The sequence below is a fragment of the Acartia tonsa genome, chromosome 14, assembly GCF_053477335.1.
Source record: "Acartia tonsa isolate MP-2025a chromosome 14, ASM5347733v1, whole genome shotgun sequence".
In the NCBI taxonomy this organism is placed as follows: domain Eukaryota; kingdom Metazoa; phylum Arthropoda; class Copepoda; order Calanoida; family Acartiidae; genus Acartia; species Acartia tonsa.
In genome coordinates this window covers 27,837,747-27,861,722 of record NC_137273.1, presented here as the reverse complement: position 1 = coordinate 27,861,722, position 23,976 = coordinate 27,837,747, and the positions used below count along the sequence as shown (strand labels likewise).

The following is a 23,976-nucleotide window of genomic DNA, read 5'->3' as shown; positions in this document are numbered from 1 at the left end:
TGATTGTCTTACTGATGGATAGATTGATGGGCATGTTAATGGACATAAAAGTGTACATACTGATAAACATAAAGATGAACAAACAAATGGCCGTATAGGCATACAAAAACACTATTTGATATTTTTATCTACTGTACGATGGACCAAGAAACTAGATAGACATATGGACAAACTAAGATTTTAAGGTAGATATGCTTCAATAAGCTCTTTTTTGCTATTGGTAGAATTGACATTTAGATAGACAAACAAACTAAGATTTAGATGCACAGATGCTACATACAGGACTGTTATTTCTGCTACATAGCAAAGTTATCATTATTATAACAATCATCCCAATCACTGTAGGAATCGTCACCTAAAATATAGGATTAATTATTCTAAAATTCTGCACTTTTGGCAGGTATTGACAATTAATCACAATTTTGAAATCTAGTTTTGTGAATTTTGTAATCAGGACCACAACTTACCGTCAGAATATGATCATTCTCCTGTATAGTTTTCTCTCCATCTTCCTCTTGGTACTTGATCAGTTTATACCTGGGTACATAGATAGATAGATAGATAGATAGATAGATAGATAGATAGATAGATAGATAGATAGATAGATAGATAGATAGATAGATAGATAGATAGATAGATAGATAGATAGATAGATAGATAGATAGATAGATAGATAGATAGATAGATAGATAGATATATAGATAGATAGATAGATAGATAGATAGATAGATAGATAGATAGATAGATAGATAGATAGATAGATAGATAGATAGATAGATAGATAGATAGATAGATAGATAGATAGATAGATAGATAGATAGATAGATAGATAGATAGATAGATAGATAGATAGATAGATAGATAGATAGATAGATAGATAGATAGATAGATAGATAGATAGATAGATAGATAGATAGATAGATAGATAGATAGATAGATAGATAGATAGATAGATAGATAGATAGATAGATAGATAGATAGATAGATAGATAGATAGATAGATAGATAGATAGATAGATAGATAGATAGATAGATAGATAGATAGATAGATAGATAGATAGATAGATAGATAGATAGATAGATAGATAGATAGATAGATAGATAGATAGATAGATAGATAGATAGATAGATAGATAGATAGATAGATAGATAGATAGATAGATAGATAGATAGATAGATAGATAGATAGATAGATAGATAGATAGATAGATAGATAGATAGATAGATAGATAGATAGATAGATAGATAGATAGATAGATAGATAGATAGATAGATAGATAGATAGATAGATAGATAGATAGATAGATAGATAGATAGATAGATAGATAGATAGATAGATAGATAGATAGATAGATAGATAGATAGATAGATAGATAGATAGATAGATAGATAGATAGATAGATAGATAGATAGATAGATAGATAGATAGATAGATAAACAGACAGACAGTCAGACAGTCAGACAGACAGACAGATAAACAGATAGATAGATAGACAGAAAGACAGGCAGACAGACAGACAGACAGACAGACAGACAGACAGACAGACAGACAGACAGACAGACAGACAGACAGACAGACAGACAGACAGACAGACAGACAGACAGACAGACAGACAGACAGACAGACAGACAGACAGACAGACAGACAGACAGACAGACAGACAGACAGACAGACAGACAGACAGTCAGACAGACAGACAGACAGACAGACAGACAGACAGACAGACAGACAGACAGACAGACAGACTGACAGACAGACAGACGATATCTTAGAGAGGGGGGAAAACCACCAAAATAGTATCCTGAAAATACAAGAAGCTTCACTGTAAAGGAAAATAATATCTGTCCAGAATTTAGCTAGATCCTAAGATAAACACAGCAAGAAATACATCCTCTTACTTTTATATATATATTAAATATTTTGACATTGTACCTGTTTTCAATTCTTTCTGTGTACCTATCCAGCATTATTTCAACAGCTTGCTCGATCACTTTAATAGATATTTAATTATCTTCCTATATATCTTTCTATTTTTTAGGTGACTGTAATTATCTTCTACCTTTCTAACGATATTTCAATATCTTGCCCGATCACTATAATATATAATAATTTTCTATCTTGCTATCTATCTGTATACTATTAGCTGGACTCCTAACCTTTGTGTGTGATATTTGTTGTACTCATTTTGACTTGCATACCTGTCTTACATACATAACCTTGTTGTAAAGAGCTCTGCTAATTTAGGATCTTATAATTATTGTTTGACTTTAACTTTTAGCTTAATACCATGTACTGACAGCCCATCAAATATAAAGCAGCTTCACTATCTAAGAATCTTACTGTAGGACTGTGGACGGCAGACTGGCCAGTTTTGCGGCCCCGCAGCGTCAAAATCAGCCGAATCTGTACAGGAATACCTGAAATATGTCTATTATCAATCTTGATATGCAATTTTGTTCAGTAATAATCTACTATAAAGGGGCTGAATATATTATCTACTAAAACCAAGGAGTACCATGTTGGTTCAGTGGTTAGCAAGATCATTGGCAACAAACAGAAAGACAAAGAGACATCCTGGAACTTTCATGTAAGAATCAATAAATTATATATCTAAATAATCTATCTATAGTAACGGCCTCGCCTCCTTGAGGTGGGGGATGGAAGGGGGAAATTGACCTCTCCGCTTTTCATTGTAGTTTAAAAAGAAGGAAAGGAAGTCCAGTAAGTCATACATTGGCGCCGCCTAGCGGTTTTTAAAACTATTTGCTATTTTTCAGGGATTTCTTTTGAGACGCTGCAGTGGTGGTAACCTCCTCAAAAACAGCTGTAAACCTTCCCAGGACCTATGTAAAGCTGTTACTTTTATACATGAATTTACCTGTCCAGAGTAACATCAGCTCCACCCTCTATACCATAATTTTTCTCTTTACACCTTGCAAAAAAATAAGGTCTTGTTAAGAAAAAATTAATATAATCAATTTGTTTTTATTTGAAGTTAATTGTTTTTCGATCAACCTATTTTTGATGAAAATTAACTTGAAGATTTTAGCAATTATTTTCAATTCATTTTGTGCCTTCAACAAGTAAATCAAGCAATCTGTATATCAATCCATAAATACATTAATCAATTTATCAACAAAAAATCTATCAAATAAGTGTAGGGAAATATTTTCTTACTTGTAGACAATCTTATCTCCACTAAAGATATATTCTCTAGGATCCATATCAATTGATTTCTTCAGCTTAAAAGCACCTGGTCTTGAAATTCCTAAAATAAGAAGACTAGGCTTTATCCTCTTTTTTTTGTTGTTGAAAATTTTAAATTTTTATACCCCCCCCCCCCCCTGACAGAACTATGACCCTGACAGAGAACAACTATTTTAGGTTAGGTTATAGGCAAGGGGGCCGAGCGCCGGCGGCTAGGCAGGCAAGGGTGCCGAGCGCCGCGGCCAGAGTTCATAGTTCTGTCGGCGGGGGGGGGGGGGGGGGGTGAGGTGGTATACAAATTTTTAAAATTCGGCATCTAGAGGCTAAAAAAACTGGTTTAAATCCTATAATTGTACATTTTATATCCGCGGAAAGCAGTTTATAATTCGTTGCGAGAAATAATTAATGATTCACTTGTTTGAAGCCCATTGATTAGAAAAAGATATCTATGTTATCTTATTATGAAATCATACCTTCAAAGACTAGTCCAGATTTAAGGTCAGGAACTGGTATTTTTGCCTGAGAACAGACCACCTTACATACTGCCAATTGAGTCACTCTCACTGAGTAAGCCTACAAATTTGTTTTCCAGTAGTATGGCTTCAAAACCTATCAATATCCGCTGGATTAGAATCGTTTCTAAGCCATACTGAAAAATCACATATCGTATCGTATTATATATATTTTTTTTAATATGTATAAAAATGTTTTTAAACTGTTTTTAATTTCATAATTATACATTTCTATAACCGCGGAAAGCTGTTAATGATACGATGCAATAAATTCCTGTACTACTCTAAAAGGGAATGTGAATGTGCAAATTTAAATGAAACAGTGTTTTACAAAGAAGTTGTATCAACATTTTTGCTTTTTATTTAAGATAGCTAGCCGGTTCTTTCAGTAAGTAGTAGATGTAAAATTTTTCATAGAATTCAGATATGCAATCGGTTTTTTTGTAGACCTCTTATTTTTTAAGTAATTTAAGTTTTTTTTAAAAAATAATTAAGTCGGTTTTAAGGTACTAAAACGCAACAAAATAAAAGAAGAAAATAGCCAGTATGAACAAAAATAGTAAGATCTTTAATTTGACACCTTACTTTTAAAATTCTGTTGAGTAATTGTTGAAAAAATCTATTTTTTTAACCTCGGTTTAATCAAAACATTAAACCTAAATATTTTCTCATACAGACATTAAAAATATGGGTTCATATATACCATTAGAATGAGAAAAATAATATGAATCCATTGTAAGCAAAATTGAAAAAGTTTAAAAAAATTGTAATAAAAAATAGAAAAAATAAAAAGTTTTATTTTAAGAATTGTAACTACTAAACTAGCCAATCACAAATCGCAAAAATTGACGAATCGGGAAGCTTGCCCTATAAAATTAACCTATAGAATTGCCAGAAAAAAAGGAGAACGTTCATACAATATATACAATAGATACTACAATAAATATAGTGATATTAAAGAACATGTAAAGAATAAAAAATTATGAACAAATATGCATCAGTCTGTTTATAAACTTCAAAACAATGCAGTTAAAAATACATTATTGTTTCTTGTGTTTAAAAAATATCTGCTACATTGCATTGTCTTTTGTTTAGGTTTGGTTCAGGTTTAGTTCAAGCTAACCCTTTAAAGCCGAAAATTATGATTCTTAAAATAAACTTATTTTTTTATTATAGTTTTATAAAACTTTTTCAATTTTGCTTAGAATAGATTCGTAATATTTTTCTGATTCTAAAGGTATATATGAACCCATGTTTTTTTGTCTGTTTGAGAAAATATTTAGGTCTAAAGTTTTTATTAAACCGAGGTTAAAAAAGTAGATTTTTTCAACAATTACTCAACAGAATTTTAAAAGTAAGGTGTCAAATTAAAGATCTTACTATTTTTGTTCATACTGGCCATTTTCTTCTTTTATTTTGTTGCGTTTTAGTACCTTAAAACCAACTTAATTATTTTAAAAAAAAAACTTAAATTACTTAAAAAATAAGAGGTCTACAAAAAAACCGATTGCATATCTGAATTCTATGAAAAATTTTACATCTACTACTTACTGAAAGAACCGGCTAGCTATCTTAAATAAAAAGCAAAAAAGTTGATACAACTTCTTTAGGAATGTTTCATAGATTTCTTTTTTTTTCATTTTTTCTGCTCTAGTAAGATAAACTTCAAATATCTATAATAAAAAGTAGCTTGATGTCTGTCCGTCTGTCTGAAGATTGAGATCTTGGTAACCACTGGACCGATTGGTTTCTACTATTCATGGAATATATCTACTGGTCCTGTGGTGGTTTTTAGCTATTTTCTTGTGGAGTACTTAATTTTTTTTATATAAGTATTAAATCTTTTTTTGTAATTATAAATTTTTTTAAGGTAAGTACTAAATTTTTTTTTTAAATTTACTCTTGGGGCAAAGCCCCTACAGGCTAGGGGTGTTTCCGCTTGTATAATATATAACAAAATACTTTAAACATAAGCTATTCTGTAACTCTTGACATATTAAGCCTCAAAACTGTTTTAAACCTATAAACCAATTATTCGAATATCCATCTGTATTTCAATTGATCTATCTAGATATTGTATGTGCCAGTTACATAAGTTTTAATGCTCTATTTATGTTTGCAAAAGTTATGGTTGGAAGAGTTAATGAAATGGGATCACACGAGAAATTAAAGGGGACTATGCACGAACAAGAGCAAGTGATTCTCAGCACCTTTAAGCAGTGATTTTAAATATTTTTTTGGTTTTTGGGTTTCACCATGGTTTTCTAGAAAAAAAACTTTGAAATGTTAAGCATCTTTTGATGAAGCACCTTTTTCTAAATAAACATTTTTCAATGAAAAAGATTACCTTTGTATTACAGCAGTTTGAACTCAACAAAACATTTGATGATACATAGTCAAATAAATGCCTAATATTTCGAAGTTTTTTTTCATATAAAACAAATGGTAAAACTTATTTTTTTAAATTGATATAACGATATTAAGCATAACCCTAGTATATTCACAAAAAAAAACATTTAGGATCACTGCTGGATTGTGCTTAGAATCATTTGCTCTCGTTCGTTCATACTCCTCTTTATTGCATCAGTTCGAGTAACATCTATCTTTTCTTTGAAATACTTATCTACCTCATCAGGTTGACAGACTGCTGTTATAATCCCATCATAAGGATCTAAGTCATATTGATCTGCTGAAGGCTTTGACAGAGGATCTCTAAAACATAACAGTTAAAGATTTTTTTTTAGTAATAGGTGTTAAAGCTAGATTATTATTTTAGTTAGGCTAGACAAACTCTAGACAGACAAACAATACATGCAACAAACGATAGACAGACAAACAATAGATGCGTAAAACACTAGACTATGACAAACAGTAGAATTTTCAATTTCGCGACAAATTTTTAGAACACTAGAAGCGTTATGTGCTAGAAATTATTCATAGATTATTTACGTTCATAAATAGTAAATTTTCCTGGACCTATATGAAGCTTCACTGTAAAGATGTTATTGAGATACTTTGCTACAGGCAAAAAAGCTTACTACTTTATATGGTAGGATTAATTCTAGCATTTGTCATATCTATTGTTTGTTGCATTTATAAAAATCTAGCGTTTTTCATATATTCTACAGTTTTTTGCATTCTAGCATTTGATGTAGCTATGGTATTTTGTTTTGAGGGTTTGTCTGTCTATTGTTTGATGTATCTTGGGTTTGATATAGTACCAAATAAACATACTTGCACTCCAAATTAACATCTTCTCCAACACTCAATCTGATAATATCTTCCTGGGCTATATGAGTCTTGTTCAACCATACATACTAAATATGTATAAGTAATATTGAAATAGGGGTGAAGCGTTTCAAATCTGGGATCTGAAATTTGCGTCACTCTTCCAACCTGAAAGTGGAGAAGAGAAAAAGGAATGGGGTAGAACCGATTATCATAATGTTTTTTTTTTCTTGACTTTAAGTTAAACTCTATCTCTTTTTTGATCAAACTAAAATTGAAAAGAAGGGGTAGGGAGGTAGTCTTCCCCCTCCACTTCATGTGCCCTTAGAGATCATTAGTTCATTTGTTTTTTTTGTGTACCTTAGTATTGCCTTGGTCATCAGTTTTAAGTGTTCCATTGGGATACTTTTGAGTTACGTTTATGAAACTCATCTCCTTGTCATGCTTCATTGACTTCATGTGGGTTGGTAACAGATCTAGAGGAATTTTTAAAAGGGCTGTAGTAGTAATCAAATACACTATCCCATTCCCCACAACTGGACTCAATCCTATAGCTCTTGGTGCATTTGCTCAAATACTTTTAAAGTTTTTCCCCCCTGTATAATTATAAAAGTATATGTACAGTGTGTGTTTTTTTATGAGAACATTTTTGAAAGCAATTTTACCCCACTTATAGTTATCAGAATTTAATGATTAATGGCTTATTTTCTTCGTTTTTTAAGGCATTTAATAGAACAACAAAAAAATATTTCAGTTTTTATTTAAAAAGTACAGTAAAATCTAAATTTCAAAACTTAGGTGTCAACATATAAAAATGGTTTTAGCGCATTTTTCTTTAAAAAATGGATTTTCTGTAATCGACTTTGGGGGGCCAGTTTTCCCTCCCTGGTTGAGATATGACCTTCAAACTTTGATATGTTCAAGTACATGTCCCTAATAGTATCTGTATACATTTTTAGCTCTATATCTCAACTTTGAAGTGTTTAGCAGCCATTCTTGCAAAAGGTTGATTATTTGAGCATAAGAAAAATGCGCTAAAACCATTTTTAGATGTTGACACCTAAGTTTTGAATTTTAGATTTTATTGTACTTTTTAAATAAAAACTGAAATATTTTTTTGTTGTTCTATTAATTGCCTTAAAAAACGAAGAAAATAAGCCATTAATCATTAAATTCTGATAACTATAAGTGGGGTAAAATTGCTTTCAAAAAAGTTCTCATAAAAAAAAACACACTGTATATACCAGCTAATAATTGAATTCTTAATTGATATATCTTATTTGTATGAGATTAGATATCCTAATTTAAACTCTGAATTGTCTATGGATAGCAGCAATTTAGAGTATTGTATGTGCTATCTCCTAAGCTAGAAGGTACATGGTAGCACCTAATAAATATTATTGTTATTATTAGATGAATGTTATTATCGGTTAGGCTGTTTAACTGTTAATTGGTTAACTCTATTTTGTTCTTTAACCTACCCCACTGCAAAATATAGGGTTTAAAAACAAGCATAATTGTAATAATCCTTTTTTGACAAAATTTATTTCAAAAACTGTTTTGATAAATTTGTGATATTCTATGTTCACTTAAATACAAAAATTTCTGGGTAAGTTTTCAACTAAGTGCAATTCCCAATGGTAACCTGTAAGATCTTTGTTTCCACAAGTATTCTTCTCTGGGTAGCTGGCATTCATATGGGTCAAGTTAAATCCCTCAGTTCCTGAATCCAAGATTCCTTCAAACATTGTCTAAAACAAGGCAAAGAATTTCCAATTATATAATTATTGTCATTTGATGTCTGATTTGATAAAGATGATTAATAGATAGGTTTACCTCAAAATAAGCAGCATCTATTTCCTTCATGAATTGAAACTCAAGGAAGGCTGAAAATACGAATACCAATTGTAATTTATTTTTTCATTTGTGGTTTATCTCTCTGATTTTAAATTGCTTGCATTAATTTCTAATTTGCTGTACTTTGATATATAACATTCTAAATCAGTACCTAGATTCAATTTGATAATTACAGAAATAAAAAAAATGTTAAATTTTTTAATAGGTTGGCAATCAACCTGACAGAGATTTTTTGTTTGCAGAAGACTGATACTAGGAATCTCTGATGTCGATAGCTGTTTACAAAATTTTACTGGATTCACACACTCTTAAGGGGGGGGGGGAGCGCAATGTTTTCTCTCTGGACCTTATTCTATAAATTGCATAAGTATAATACACATTTCTTATTAACTTTAGATATAACCCTACAATTTTAGATATTTACAATGTGGAAAAGTGATGGTTTAGGTCTTGATAGTTTCTACTCATAGATATGTATATAAGAAGAATTTTTTTTATAAAGGTAGAGAAATTCCCTTACCTTTAAATATATCTCATTTTAGGGACTTTCAAACAAATTCAATACAAATAAAGAAGTATCTTACTACATATCAAATATTGCAAAGATTCTAATCAGTCTGCTAGTCATAATCATTCATCACATGTATTATACTGGTGTAGTTATATGCTAAGATTCTAGTCAGTCTGCTAGTCATAATCATTCATAACATGTATTATACTGGTGTAGTTATATGCTAAGATTCTAATCAGTCTGCTAGTCATAATCATTCATCACATGTATTATACTGGTGTAGTTATATGCTAAGATTCTAGTCAGTCTGCTAGTCATAATCATTCATAACATGTATTATACTGGTGTAGTTATATGCTAAGATTCTAGTCAGTCTGCTAGTCATAATCATTCATCACATGTATTATACTGGTGTAGTTATATGCTAAGATTCTAGTCAGTCTGCTAGTCATAATCATTCATAACATGTATTATACTGGTGTAGTTATATGCTAAGATTCTAGTCAGTCTGCTAGTCATAATCATTCATCACATGTATTATACTGGTGTAGTTATATGCTAAGATTCTAGTCAGTCTGCTAGTCATAATCATTCATAACATGTATTATACTGGTGTAGTTATATGCTAAGATTCTAATCAGTCTGCTAGTCATAATCATTCATAACATGTATTATACTGGTGTAGTTATATGCTAAGATTCTAGTCAGTCTGCTAGTCATAATCATTCATAACATGTATTATACTGGTGTAGTTATATGCTAAGATTCTAGTCAGTCTGCTAGTCATAATCATTCATCACATGTATTATACTGGTGTAGTTATATGCTAAGATTCTAGTCAGTCTGCTAGTCATAATCATTCATCACATGTATTATACTGGTGTAGTTATATGCTAAGATTCTAGTCAGTCTGCTAGTCATAATCATTCATAACATGTATTATACTGGTGTAGTTATATGCTAAGATTCTAATCAGTCTGCTAGTCATAATCATTCATAACATGTATTATACTGGTGTAGTTATATGCTAAGATTCTAGTCAGTCTGCTAGTCATAATCATTCATAACATGTATTATACTGGTGTAGTTATATGCTAAGATTCTAGTCAGTCTGCTAGTCATAATCATTCATCACATGTATTATACTGGTGTAGTTATATGCTAAGATTCTAGTCAGTCTGCTAGTCATAATCATTCATAACATGTATTATACTAAGATTCTAGTCAGTCTGCTAGTCATAATCATTCATCACATGTATTATACTGGTGTAGTTATATGCTAAGATTCTAGTCAGTCTGCTAGTCATAATCATTCATCACATGTATTATACTGGTGTAGTTATATGCTAAGATTCTAGTCAGTCTGCTAGTCATAATCATTCATAACATGTATTATACTGGTGTAGTTATATGCTAAGATTCTAGTCAGTCTGCTAGTCATAATCATTCATCACATGTATTATACTGGTGTAGTTATATGCTAAGATTCTAGTCAGTCTGCTAGTCATAATCATTCATAACATGTATTATACTAGTGTAGTTACCTACCTTGAACATAATAAGAGTCATAAACAATCTGTGTAGTGGTAGTTGTTGCTACAGTAGTAGTTTCAGCATTACGTCTTTTTCTTGCACCTGCAGCATACAAATATATGAATAAATATCAGGATTTATCAACAAATTTCTGAAGTTATTTCTTATTAAATTACGTATATGAAGATATTACACCAAAATATATCTGTATTACAGTGTACTTATCTTGTGAAAATACAATTAATGACTAGAAATATGCTCAATTGGCAGAGATAATAAACTGCAAAATTTTAAATAATAAATATATGCATTTAAAGAATTCAAAGTTTATTGTTTGATTTTATGTTGGAGGAAAGAGCTATGGAACAAAACTAACCTTCAGCAGCTGTAGTTGCAGCCTCTGTAGTAGCTGCTTCTTCACCTACAAATGAAAACGGATTAGAATTATCTATTTAAAAAATACTTTCTAATAGGAACAAAAAAGTTTCTCTGAGGGTTTCTCCCAACAAAGTTATTTTTGTCAACAAAATATTTTTTTTTGGGTATCCCTGAAATAGCATACAACCATCAATGGACCAGTAGTTATGTTCCCTGAAAACTGGATCCCAATAGGTTCAGTGGTTACCAAGATCTTAAGACAGTCCTACTTTGTAATTATGATTTAATTCGATGTAAGTGATTGAAACCTGCACCACCACCAGAACCTTCAGCGCCACCAGCACCACCACCAGCTGCAGGTGCTGCAGTTGTTTCCATAGTTGTTATATTCTGTGTGGTGGTGGTTGTTGTTGTGGTGGTAGTTGTACTTGTTGGACATTCAATACATCCAGATCCCTAATTTAGAATAATTATCTATAACTTTGTATTATATGCAGCTTTCCGCAGATTTAAAAATGTACCATTATAAGATTAAAACCTGTTTTGTCAGCCTCAAGATACATTATTTTTCAGTGTTGCTTAGAACCGGTTCTAATCCAGCAGATATTAATCGGTTTCAAAGCCATACTGGAAATTAAGTTACAATACCTGCCAACAACTATACAATTATGATAATATGAATACTGCAATGTTATGTTTGAATAATATTAACTGGTGTTACATTAGATTTTTATTAGTATTAATACCTAAAAGAGCTCTAATTTGATTATTTGAAAATTATTAACTTTAAAGCTTTGTATTCAAAAAACAATTTTATTGATTGCTTATATTAGTATTTTAATATTTTGCTGAAAATTAATTCAAAGGATCACACTGAGAATTTTTAAAAATCTTTCCTGTATCTAAAGTAAACAATTATCAATTTTTGGGTACCTTATTAAATCTCATAAGGGCAGTTCTTACAAAACCTTTGTCTCGTGCACCAGCAGTATTAATCATTATGGTGTTAAACTAAAATAAAGTTTGTAAATAATATCCCTTTAAACATATTGAATCACTTAACCCTGCTTTCACTAAAACTTGTATAAAAAAAATATTTACATACATTTAATGCTTATTCTATGGAAGGTCAGGTTATGTAAAAGTTAGGAAAACTTAAACAAAAAAGTTACAGTTAGGGATTTTTTTTATCAAGAATAGACACTTTGTAATGTTAAGGGACTCTACAAAATAAGCTTTTTTTAAAGTGAAGATTTTCTATAATTAGGGTCAGTCCGTACGTCTGTCCGTCCGTACATCCTTACATTCTATTGTTTTCAAACTTTAAATGATGAATCCTGCAGTAGTTAGGTATTTTTGTTAGGATTATCTGATTTTGGAGTACTAATTCCTATTACAATATTGTACAATATTCAAAGCGAAGCATCTCTATGATCAAGTCCCAAAAATGTCAGTATGTCCAAAAACAGAAATCTGTGTTTAAGAAGTCGTGCAACAAATATGTATATGTATAATTTTGTCAAAACTTTTATTTTTTCATTTTGTAAATTTAATTATGACACTCTATAAGAGATTAAGTTCGTCTGTCATACCGTTTCAGAGCTTCATTTTTTAGAATATGAGCAATCTTAGGTTTTTTGGTGTTCCACCAAGCTATTTGGGTAAATAAAAAAAATATTGATATTATGCATATAATTGGTAAAATAATCAAGGTTCGCAAAAATTTGCAAAAAAATAAGGTAAATAAGGTCAGGGTAGGATTTTGAGAAAAGTTATTGCACAGCCGTTAGAGGTTTTCTAGAATTCAACCCACTAGATCTTTCATGTCTCTAAAGTGATCTTTGATATATCTGAACTAATTGAACTAGTTTCTCTGTTTTTTAGCATCTTAGACTTTGTCGGATTTTGGAGCTCCGATAGCTAAAATGCGACTTACTGAACTGATAAATATCTAATCAATCAAAACATGAGAAATGATTTCCAAGGTAATACATAATTTATTTATGCAATAGCCTTTATACCGAAAAACTGCAATCAAAATATAATTATTAGATAAATCATTATAATAGATTAATTAGTTTATGATTGCGTAAACATATTAATTGTAGAGTTACATCGCTCCATAATATTAATAGGCGAGCAACTCAAATGATAAATTCACATTATATACATAAAACAAGCATGAGAAAATCTTTTTTAATTGAATAATCTAGATTTTATAGAAGAATAGTATACTCATATACTGTAATATTACACAAACTATAAACTATAATAAAAGATCACTTACTATTTCTTCAATATCTTCTTTCAGATCAATATAGATTTTAGATTTGGGTTCTTGCAAATAATTGAATGGCAGCCGTTTACTCTAGAAATATAGACGGATGAATAAGATACGTCTTCTTTTAATTTATACACAGAAAATATCATCTAAAGAAAGTAAAAATTGTAACTGTTTAAAGTTAGTATCTTAACGATAGTAAGGAAATGTCGGCTCACATGAAGGAGACTAGCACCAAAATCATAGAATGAAGAAAGCTAGCCCCAAATGTCTTAAAGTGAAAAAAGCTAGCCCCGGAAACCTAATATGAATAAATAAAATAATGGACATATCAAATATTAGTTTATTGATTAAATAAGATAAATCTAATATGAATAAATAAAATAATGAACATATTGAATATTCATTTATTGAATAAATAAGATAAAATCATATTCATATATCAATCAATAATTATATTATAATTACAATGGAAATTGAATAGATATATGATAACATAAATTGTTTAAAGGCATTTAATGCTTTGGCTTTGATCATTCTTAATTGTATTATGTATTACGCCTCTTTCTAATAATCTATAAATTGCTTCTTCCTCTTTTTCACACATTCAATTGCATAAAATTCATTTAAACCTTTTATACCTAATATCCCTCCCAATAAGAAATCTTGTAAATCTTAAGGATAAAGAACCCTAGCCCCCAAATGGTGTAGAATGAAGGAAACTAGCCCCGGCGTTAGTCTCCTTCATGTGAGCCGAAATGTCTTTTACTCAGTTGCTATCTAAGATAAATTACTGATTTTTTGTTTAAAGGTCTCCCTTTCCACAGAACATACAATATTTAACTTGCTTTGTCTGTTGGCCTTCTTGTAATGTTACTATAGATAGATAAATAGATAGACTGATAAATAGTAAATTAAATATAATATACCTATCCTGTAGTTATACTGTACAGGTTTTATTACTATTTTTGGAGAGGGTACCACCTCCCTCCCGAGAGAATTCTCCACAAGAAAAATCCCCCCCCCCCCTATTTTTTTAACTAAAATGAAAATTGGGCTGGGAGGGTGTTCGACCCTCAACAAAATTGGGTAATAGAATTCAATTCCCACTCCTCAAGTGCCCCTAGAGGCCTCTAGGGGGCGTAGCCGCTAGTGTATATATGTAGATAGATACTTACAATATAATCATAAGTATTCCATCTATGTCTTGCATTCATGTCTCTTAACTCCAGCATTACCCAATGGAAATGTTCTATAAAAACAAGGATCAAAACAATGGGTATAGCAAAGCTTTAAAAAATAACAAATTCTAATAAACATAGTGTAACTCTAGGGGTACTCATTTTGAGTAAATATGTCTATATCATAAAAAATTTTGTGTCAAAGGGTAGAAATTCAACTTGCTCATAATGGACATTGAACTATCTGGTAATAATTTTATAATTTAAGGCTATTCCTTAATTTTTGAGGAATGCTTATTAAGATATATAGGTTGGAAAGAATTTTAATGTTAGAAGGAGATTTGAAATCTGCATCAAATTTTAAGAATTTTTTTTACAAAATTCGTTTTTTGTATAATTCTTTATCTAAAAGCGGAAATACAATTTAAGTTAATTAATTTTGACATCTGTGATTGGTGGATTGAAAACTATCTGCGCTATGATTGAAAAAGCTCAAGTGTTGTACACCATTCAGCCAATTAGAGCGCAGGTAGTTTAAAATCCACCTATCCTATTGGTCAAAATTAATTAACTTAAATTGTATTTCCGCTCTTAGATAAAGAATTATATGTACAAAAAACGAATTTTATAAAAGATCCTTAAAATTTGATGCAGATTTCAAATCTCCCTCTAACATTAAAATTCCTTCCAACTTATATATCTCAATGCTCATGCAATTTTTAAAAATCAGTTTGATCCTGGCAATAGATATAACATATCTAGATGATCCATTTGACCCCAAAATTCGTCAAAATTCCAAACTTGTTTATTTTTGCAATAATTGGTATAGTCATGCCTATTTTTCTGCAATACGATTACATACTTAGATTACAGAGTAGCTGCAATGTTTACAAAAAGACACTTACTGACTTTTTCTTCTTTCTCCATACAGAAACAGATAGAATCCTCGTCTTTTGTTGGGTTGTCAGGTGTCCTGGTGCCACATCTAAGCAGGTCCAATAAGATTTAACCCTCGCAACTCAATAAGATTGTTCAGCTACAATTATTCACTTATGCACTATTGATCCGTTATAACTGTTTCAAAATATCATATATGCTCTTTCATGCTAAAGATATCTAAACGATTTCAAACTTAGCACCCTAGTAAGCACAGCACCCCCCCTCTCCTATCTTGAAATATATATTGGGAATTGTGTATAGCTGACACGTGCTGCTGAGCCATTGATCATGATTAATTTGGGAACCAATAAGTGTACAATACCCAAAGAGGGAGGGGACATTAGCCTGCTTATGAAACTAGTCTTCAAAGTTTTGTAATAACGTTTTTATATTCGTTAGCTTAACTACTTTCGGGACTTTAATTGAATTTTGATTGGTTAGTTCACTAAGTTAAGTGTCCAAGCGTTTCAACCACTAGTTGTAATCTTCAGAAGGGGTAATTTTATGTATAATTATTCGGTGTGTACATAAATATATCTGCCATTGTCTTATCCCCCTAGATCCTTGATCAGTACCTGTACTTTTCAGCTATATTGCCCATTCCATCAGAGGTTACTCTTTGCTTGAAATCCAGGCATGTCGTCAAAATCTAAATATACAAGGACTATCATGTCCATAAAAGGCGCACTAAAAACAGTTTCGATAAAAAAATTGACAGTTGCATGAACAGATTTGGCAATTTTTGTAACCATTGATAAAATTGAAAATTAAGTAAATTTTTATATGGATTGACGTAAAAACATTCGGACTGACCAAAGTTTTAATACAGTCGCTTTAATAAAAAAAACTAGTAGCTGCGCCCCTGGCATTTATAGCCTCTGTATTGGAAGATTTTAAAAACCAGGCTAAAATCTGAAATTGAAGTAGCCTAAAACCCTTAAATCTTAAGCTTTGGACAAAATATACCTTACAATCTTCTTTCACCGTTTGCTTTTTATTTACCATGAATATTAAATTTTTTTTTGAATGGCTTAAAATGGTCGGTTAGTCGGTCGCACATACCTTGGTGCTCATATCCACATCCGCTAGAAGTTCATCATCCCCAAGGCATTTGCATACGGCGGGGGGCGGCAGGGTGGTCGTCACCGGCAGTTTTATCACAACCTTAGGCTTCGCGGCTGAAATAACATGATTATGTCAACGATAGACAGAGAGATAGATTAAAAGTCAAAAGATTATATAAATAGATAGATATATGAACGAATAGTTAGATAAATTTATGTATGGATGGATATATCTAGATATATATTCATAAGATAATAGATAGAAAGATAGCTTAATATGCATATACATAGAATGATAGATAGACAGATGAATAAATAAATAAATAATTGGATGATTGACAGATATATTTTAGGTAAGATGGATGGTTAATAATAACCTGCAGTAGTGGCTCCGGCTGCCTCTCCTCCTGAACCTGAACCTTCGGCGGCAGCGGTCGTTGCATCAGCCGCAGTCGTTTCACCCTCTGTAAATAATAACATCAAATTAATTTTTTCTTCAAACTTATTTTATCAGCTCATGGAACAAGGAAGCTTTTGACTTTAAGTGACAAAAGTTTTATAACCACGTTATATTATTAGTTTGCTTGAAAACTTTGAGTACTTTTATTGAAATATGATTGGTTGGTTCTAAACAAGTAGTTTTAAAAAAATACAGCTGGGTAATTTTGCTTATCATCAATAGGTATGTAAATCAATTCATTGTCGATAGTCTTATTCCTCAAGATCCCTCAGTGCAGCTACTTTGATACTTTTAATAAATCATTCATTTTCAACATTTATTATAACAACTTAATGAAAGTAAGCATATAATATATCAACCGTGACAACATTTATTAATACCAAAATTTCGACATTGACAATGTCTTGTCTATAGAATATACGCCGTTTTTTTGAGAACATACAGGACATATAGACATGAACACAAATATGTTACTGCTTTAGTATAAACTAGTGGCTAAGCTCTTAGAGGCCTCAGGCTCTAGGGGCAAGTAAAATGTTTTTCTTTTCAATCTATGTTAAGATTAGTTGTTTATCAAAAAATATCCGCTAGTGATACTTTTTTCATTTTTGGCGATTTCTCTTGGGAAGGTGGTGTTACCCTCCAAATAGCTATATACCTTCTGGGGACCTATGGGAAGCTACACCATAAAGGAGAACCATATCGGTTTTGTCGTTAGCGTGATTCTTCGGTACAGACACACAGACAGAGTTCTTTTTACTTTATTATAAGGATATATAAAGTATTTGTGAAAATGTATGTACCTGCTGCGGCAGTTGTCTCGGCATCTGCGGCGGTTGTTTCCTCGCCAACCGCCGTTGTTAACATCAAACCAAACAGAACAAATGCTGGAATATTAAAAATATATATGTTGGTATACCTTTGCCTATATCTGTCACATAGTATTCCTAATACTCTTTCATAACGAAAACAATAAATCTATAATTATGTATAACCAAACAAGTACCTTGATCCCTCTTGTTGGAGACCTTTTTCGTCTGCTAGCAACTTGGCTGTGTTAATATTCCCGACGCTATTGTTGATTTTCAAAGGCTCAATTGAAAGTCGGCACATGGTCCTCGGAATCGAACATTGAGTTATTTAACCACTTCCCCCCTTTATTGTTTTACTCTAATGAATGGGTGTTTTCTTCCTTTGTCTAACTCTGTTATAAACAAATAAACAAAACATTAATCCCTCTTATTTTTAGTTTATTTTTAAAAAATAAGTGGGGAGGAGAGTATTTTCTAAATAACTTATGCTGAACTTGAATATCAAGATTTATAGAGCAGCTTCTATATTAGTCACCGATCATTAAATCATCCTGAGCTTCGCCTAAAATGGATGTTTCCTTCCTTTATTGTTCAATTCAAAAATCATAATATACAATAAAATACTTGCCTTTAAAAAGTCTCATTCCCATATGAAAATTCACTTTTTATGTATAATTTAAAATGGGCACTGCTCATCAGTTTTTTGACCAATGTTTTAATAGACAAGTACATATAAAAGCGTTTCCATGTTTCAGTCGAAAATTACTTGTAAATTAGCGAACTTTATACGTATGAAATCATAATGAAATTGGTATATTGAAGGGAAAGAAAGGACTTTGGGCTGTTTATTACACTAGTCCCCAAAGTTTTATAGTTTTCTTATTCGTTGGCTTAACATTTTTGGTGACTTTTGTTAAAATGTAAAACGTTTCAAAACTTGTTGAAAGGGGTAAATTTGTGCATCATCATTAGGGATGTACATCAATTTATTGGCCATTGTCTTATCCCTTTAGATTCCTGGGTATATTATAGTGCTAAAATTATGCCATTGACAGACATGACCATTTTTATTTGAGTTCACATGGTTGACATAGCAATTGCAATTTGGCAAAATGAAAAAGAATAATAAATATTAAATCAGTCAAGGATATCTAATCGCCTTATGAATATTATTCCTGCTAATACATATATTTAGGTTTAATGTTTTAATCATTTCAACGAAACAAGAATTTTTTTTCCACAAGTAACAAAGCAAACAATAATTTAAAGGTCACATCGCTATCTAAAATACACACTGACAAACCAATTTATATGTTAGTGGCGTTGTTAAATATTTTTATAGTGGCTGTGCCATTAAAATTTTTGGCTACATTATCCGAACGTTCTTTCCCGTTTCTATGGTCAAAGGAAAGTCTTTAGTCAAAATAAAGCAAAATATAATTAATTATTAACAAATCTTTTTACAAGTGTACTATCACCTCTTCAAAGAATATAATTTCATAAATAATGCAATTATTACCATAGACGTCCAAGGGGGGGGGGGGTAATGGGGTGAGAACCCCCCCCCCCAAATGAATTTTGGATTTTCAATTTTTACCCCCCCCCCAAATAAAAAAATGCCTCTATGAAATAAAGATTACCCCCCCCCCCAAAAATTTTTATTTTCAAAATTTTACCTCCCCCCCCCAAATAAAAAAGCTTGGACGCCCCTGATTATTACTACTGCACATACAGACCTTTTCATTTCTAAAAAAAACAAGGATGATTCATAACAAGCGAAGCACAAAAATTATAAAGTAATTCACGTTTCTTACGGAAGACCTGACAGACATTTAGAATTTAGAGAATCTTTATTGCTGAAGTTTAGTTGTTTATTCTATTATGGCGAATTTCACAATAAAGTGGAAATAAGGGGACATTCTTTTTTCATTGTCAAGGCAATGAATATAGAAAATATGGATATTGTGAGAGTTTCTTGTATACCCTGTTATAATATTCCAGTTGGTAAATAAAACGAACGATGGGAGACACCTTATGACCTTTCCCCATCCTCTCCACTTACCATGGAAGAGTATTGACCAATATCTAAAGACTATATTAGGAACCTAATTGGAAGAAAACAAATCCCTTGTCACAATATCCATGTACTCTATATCCATTGTCACAGCTATTTAAGAAAATACAATATGTTTTATAACAAGGATGACAACATCCATAAAAGCGAAGCTCTGAAATGGAAGGACAAACGAACATTAACACTTGTATATTGTCAGAACTGAATTAGCAGAATATTAATGCATCAGTACAAACAATATTGTAAGTAAATTTGTTGCAAAACTGCATAAATAGATGATACTGTTTAAGGACATAAATTTTTGGGACTTGCTTATAACATTGTACCTTGCTGTAATAGGAATCAGTTTTCAAAAAATCAGAAGAATCGGAAAATTTTAACATACAAAAATTTGTTGTCAAAAAGTTAAAAATCGACATTTTTAAAATGGACATTGATTATATTGATTATAGAGTTGATACGCTTTCTAAATTGTACCTAACTACTCCAGGAATCAATATGCAAAGTTTGAAATCGATAGGACAATTCTAACCTGTTTTAATTAACGAAAAGAGCTAACTGTGACGTACGGACGGACGGACCAAACCTAATTATAGAAAAGCTTCGCTTTTAAAAAATAAGAAAGAGTAGAACGGGTTAGATAGAGACTTAAAATCTGCACTACGTATTAACAAGATTAATTTTTTACACAGACAAAGTTTTAGGAGAAAGACTATTTTTAATTTGTGGAAATTATATGCCTTAATGTCAGAAAGGTATAGCAAACATCCAATTATTTTGAAAATAAAATAAAATAAATTCATAAATGTGCAGAAAATTTTATTAAAAGTGTGAAATTAAATGAGTATAAAACAAGAAATAACAATATTTTACAATGTGCAAAGAAAATTACAAATATAAAGTGCAAAAACATTAGAAATAAACATAGTAAGAAGCTAAGATACAACTATAAAATGTGCAGGACGCAGGTTAATCTATATCCACATAGGAGTAACTTTAATATAAATAGTAATGTTTATAAATAGCATAAGTCAACCTATCTTGTAATATAGAAAATATAGTTAAATAAAAAGTAAATTCATTATGATTATGGAAATCATCTGTAGAAAAAGAACTACAGACTATTAAAACAAAATATAGTTTAATACAAAATACAAAAGATAACAAACTTTCAAATTGTGGATAGGATGGTTAAACCAGAAATTGTTATGCTATTAGAAGGACAATTATGCCTGAAAGCAAAAGTATAATTTGCAAAAAAAAATTTGATAAGTTTAAAGAATTTTAGTTGTAAAATTGAACATTATGCTATTGTTTAAATTAAGAACAGACTTTTAATAAAAATTACTTTAGATTATTTCATGTAAAAGATTTACAAAATACTATTTAAGTTGTGCATAGATCTCAATGTGTCATAACCTCGAAAATTTCTAAGTCTAGACTAAGAATTAGAGTTTCCCTAGCCTTAAATAAAAACAAAGTACTATACAAGACTAAGAAAACACTAACATCTAGGCTAGGCTAAGATACTTTAGAAGATTTGGCCTTATATTTTAAATGATAACTGTAGGGTGACAAGCATTACAGATATTATACCCAAGCAAGATTAAACAATGCTTTTTACTACACTTTTTAATTAAAATGAGGGGTCAAAACACTTTAATATAAAATTACATTTGAGTTTTTACAATAGTAAAGGTTGCCAAGGTGTTAATTATATGTAAATTACTTAATTTTCTTAAATTGAAACCACCATATAGAAAACAAAAAATACTAATAAATATGGTAGAAGTAAAGCATTTGTTTAATCCTAATAAGGTTCTTTATTTTTTACATTTCAACAGAGATACAAATGCAGGCTTGGTAACACCATTGGGGTTGTTGGTTTCAGCACCCTCCTTGTAGATGATGTGCTTGAACTCCATGACTCTTGTCAGAGTTATTACATTACCATCATAGATGGCAGATGATTGCTTATCCTGCACCCTCCGAGTACTCTCCTTGCGAATTTGAAACAGCTCACTGTCACAGTCACGTCTAATTCCAGCATATGAGCGCCCGGGGCAAGTTTTGGTGTCAAATTCATTTATTGCAAGACCTCGTATACGACTTACCCAATAGCCCTTATTGCCCTTGTTGCTGTACTTGACATGAACCTCTGTGTTGTGATAAATTGTAGGAGAATCTGCATAGATCCAGAACTGTTCTCCACGGCAATGGTAGTCATACTGGAACTGATCACCGTTCTCGAAAATATCATCAATATTGGCAGGACAGGTACGATAATGACAATGATTTCCAGATCCCCAGCAACTAAACCATTCATCTTTTCCCAAAAATTGCATCATGATATGAGATCCTAAACATTAAAGTATTTTTTTTAATTAATCAATTGCCAATCCAACAAAAAATCAAAGCATAAATTATGTCTTTACTAAAGCTTACCTCTTTTCACTTTACAAGAATCCAGTAACTTTTGTACATTTTTCTTGGATCTGCTACTAATTGCTAGATTGGGCCAGTCTTTCAATGCATATTCAGCTGGTGACGTCAAAACTGAAGGCTTTTTCCAATTATTATACAAACTATTTTGGGCTCCATTCCAAAACGTTGCTCCTTTAAAAAAATGTATTTATCATTAGTCCATAACACTAGTCAGAAAAGTTTAGAACTTATTATTTCATGGAACAAGTTTGAAGTATTCATTTTCCAGAAATCAATACGAAAAGAACATAATATTTAATTGATCTGGGTTAAGTTAATATTGAACCTGGATGTATCATTGTAAAATGTATATTAAATGAAAATTACTCATATATCAAAATAATTTTTTATAATAATTGTAAAAGTAGACAGAAGGCTAATAAGTTTGTTACCTCTTATAGAATCTTGCAGAACTTCATCTCTGTAATATCTCCAATACCTCAGGATAAGTTTGACATAGAATTCCACATATTCATCATTCTTGGCAGCATATTTGTTTCCCTCCTTTGCCACCAATTTCTTATACAATTTCAAATGTATGCCTGCCCAGGTAGAGAGTATTGGATAAACAGCTGCTTTAATAGATTTGTCATTGCTCAATAATTCTCCCATTGTAGAGGCACTTTCAATGTCTTGTCTAATATTTTCAAGCTGACAAGATGTTTTGGCATTGTCAATTTCATTCTCAATTGTACTTATAATACCTAAAAGCCGAGTAAAATGGTAGTTCTGAAGGTGACATTGTATAATATCAAACATATCACGTCCATCATCATCAATGATATTTTTCAATTCAAGGACATAGTTAAAAGTGTCTCCAGCAACGGGTACAAAGGCTAGCGCAGCATTACTTAACTTTAGAGTAGCATCATAGACAGCTTTATCTCCTCCACTAAAGTTACAATCTCTTCCAAGAGCATTTTGCAAAGTCATCAACACAACGAACAATATCTTGTATCTCATCATTAACATTTGAATACACAATTTTCAATGTCCTAAACATAATTAGATGATTATCAGTGGCCAATAACCTAATTAAATAAACAATAATACCTTGATTTTTTTAGCTGTCTAAAATATTCAACTGTTTTTAAAGCATTTTTCATCATAATATGATGAAAACATAATGATAGTAAAAATTTAGCTCTTCTGATTTTATTCAAAAAATTTATTAAGTAATTATCTAGGATATATCTGTGAATTATCATACAAAGAAGGTGTCTAAAATTTTCTGCTTTTTATTTAAAAAAGCTAGTTGGTGTTTTTAGTATGTAGATGTAAAATTGTCCATAGAATTTAGATATGCAATCAGTTTTTTTTGTAGACCTCTTGTTTTTGAAGTAATTTAAGTCTAAAAAAAATTAAGGCGGTTTTAAGGTACTAAAACGCAACAAAAAAAAAAGAAGAAAATTGCCATTATGAACAAAAATAGTATGATCTTTAATTCAGTATTT

General features: G+C 31.0%; 2 protein-coding genes across 3 annotated transcripts; both read right to left on the bottom strand.

Moving 5' to 3' along the window:
• LOC145305248 (uncharacterized) lies at positions 1 to 18,702 on the bottom strand. 2 transcript variants are annotated; one of them, XM_080146843.1, is made up of 24 exons: positions 18,593 to 18,702; positions 17,956 to 18,039; positions 17,070 to 17,156; positions 16,691 to 16,806; positions 16,204 to 16,277; positions 15,595 to 15,674; positions 14,687 to 14,760; positions 13,515 to 13,595; positions 12,161 to 12,238; positions 11,536 to 11,683; positions 11,226 to 11,270; positions 10,865 to 10,951; positions 8,785 to 8,834; positions 8,594 to 8,699; positions 7,309 to 7,424; positions 6,955 to 7,037; positions 6,348 to 6,432; positions 3,682 to 3,781; positions 3,179 to 3,269; positions 2,880 to 2,933; positions 2,342 to 2,418; positions 1,934 to 1,991; positions 468 to 537; positions 1 to 355 (listed from the first exon to the last, which is right to left on the bottom strand). In XM_080146843.1, exons 1-24 carry the CDS (start codon positions 18,612 to 18,614, stop codon positions 251 to 253), a joined length of 1,971 nt encoding a protein of 656 aa, XP_080002969.1. In that variant the 5' UTR covers positions 18,615 to 18,702; the 3' UTR covers positions 1 to 250. The 2 variants fall into 2 exon arrangements, with proteins under 2 accessions (XP_080002969.1, XP_080002970.1); XM_080146844.1 differs by having other exon boundaries at positions 11,542 to 11,683; positions 18,593 to 18,679.
• Positions 18,703 to 20,845: 2,143 nt separating this feature from the next.
• Positions 20,846 to 23,513, bottom strand: LOC145305619 (uncharacterized). Its single transcript, XM_080147304.1, has 3 exons — positions 22,915 to 23,513; positions 22,484 to 22,654; positions 20,846 to 22,397 (listed from the first exon to the last, which is right to left on the bottom strand). Exons 1-3 carry the CDS (start codon positions 23,492 to 23,494, stop codon positions 21,862 to 21,864), a joined length of 1,287 nt encoding a protein of 428 aa, XP_080003430.1. The 5' UTR covers positions 23,495 to 23,513; the 3' UTR covers positions 20,846 to 21,861.
• Positions 23,514 to 23,976: the final 463 nt, after the last annotated feature.